This window comes from Porites lutea, chromosome 7, assembly GCF_958299795.1.
Source record: "Porites lutea chromosome 7, jaPorLute2.1, whole genome shotgun sequence".
Classification (NCBI taxonomy): domain Eukaryota; kingdom Metazoa; phylum Cnidaria; class Anthozoa; order Scleractinia; family Poritidae; genus Porites; species Porites lutea.
Genome location: NC_133207.1, coordinates 24,317,602 through 24,319,045, shown reverse-complemented (window position 1 = coordinate 24,319,045; position 1,444 = coordinate 24,317,602). Strand labels below are relative to the sequence as shown.

The window sequence follows — 1,444 nt, the reverse complement described above, 5'->3', positions numbered from 1 at the left end:
TCGGATGAAATTCAGGCTAGGCACCACCGCTCATATTGCTCTGAAATTTACTGGAGCAACTGACTGAAATCAACACCAGATAAGTACAGTATATCTGTTTATTCTTGGTTCTATATTTGCCATACAAACGCTTAAATTACGCTCGGGTTACACATGTCGTCAATTTTGAAAGTCAGGACAAACGTAAAATGAACACAATTTACTAACCTCCTTACAGTATACTAACAGAATAGATTTTATTGGGAGTGTTCCACGAACCTCGAACTCTTAAAATATTTAGTCACAAGCAAATTTTTACAATTTAGGTCTGTACGACAGTAGAACTATTTATGAGTCTTTTAAGACCTTGTCGGTAATTACTACTAAAAATAAAGCAGATAAGCGGGTTGATAGCACAGTACGAGGAAGTCATACATAAGGTGACATCAAAGTATAGCCGAAAACCACAAGAAAAATGCATGGAACCGGCTTGAATGATAAAAAAGTTAGTAGTATAAGGTAACCAGCAAAGCACAAACACTGTTACGATAGCAATGGACAGTTGAACCACGTTTCTGTTTCTTCTGTCCCGCTGTTGCTGAGTGTTCGTGGACTGTTCACCCGGGTGTGCTTGTGTCTTGAGCTTGATAAGAATGATGGAGTAAAGAATGGCTAACAACAGCACAGGGAGGTATATAAACACTATAAAGAAAGCTACTGTAAAGCCAGTAAAGGTCGACGACTCTCCAAATGCTTTTTTCCATCTCTCAACACACCCGGTTTGCCCTTGGTATTTAAAGAGGTCGAAGACGAACAAGTACGATGAACTGAAAGCCACTGCAACTATCCACGTGGCAAGAATGAAGAAAGGACTTAACTTGGACCTGATGAGTGGGGAACGGAGTGGGAACACCATGGCTCCAAATCGATCCACTGCTATCAGAATCAGATTCTGAACCGAAACGGCAATGGAAACATGACCAAAGAAAAGGACAATCTTGCACAAGGCCTGGCGAAACTGATCACCGATCGGCCACGAGTTGTCATAGTGCAGCTCTGACAGGCGCCAAGGTAGCCAGAATATTGGAAGCAGAAGATCAGACATGGCCATGTTTGCGATGAAATAATTTATCGGCTTTCTTAAGGTTGGCGTTTTGCATACGATTATTACAATGAGAGAATTCCCGACCAACGAAACAGCAAGGGTCAGACTCAAAGAAATGATCTGTCCGATCTTTGACGCTGTTAAACTGAAGCCGCTCGAAGACTCGATCGATCCATTCCCTGTTGAAGAGTTCATGTTTGGTGACTTCTGTACAATGCCGTACACGACATTGGGTTAATAAGCTTCTCATGACAACTACTCAATATTGCAAACCCTGTTCGCTTAAGAACTTTTATTAAAAATTCCATGCCCTCTCCTAAGCCTTGAGACAGCAGTTGTCAATAAAGAATGAAAGTATGT

General features: G+C 41.4%; 1 protein-coding gene across 1 annotated transcript; it reads right to left on the bottom strand.

The window, feature by feature from the left end:
• Positions 1-301: 301 nt before the first annotated feature.
• On the bottom strand, positions 302-1,090 carry LOC140944656 (RYamide receptor-like). The gene has a single exon (XM_073393775.1). It carries the CDS (start codon positions 1,088-1,090, stop codon positions 302-304), a length of 789 nt encoding a protein of 262 aa, XP_073249876.1.
• Positions 1,091-1,444: the final 354 nt, after the last annotated feature.

Excerpts from the sequence above, each read along its gene's own strand:
- LOC140944656 (XM_073393775.1), bottom strand. The coding sequence starts at position 1,090 with ATGGCCATGTCTGATCTTCTGCTTCCAATATTCTGGCTACCTTGGCGC.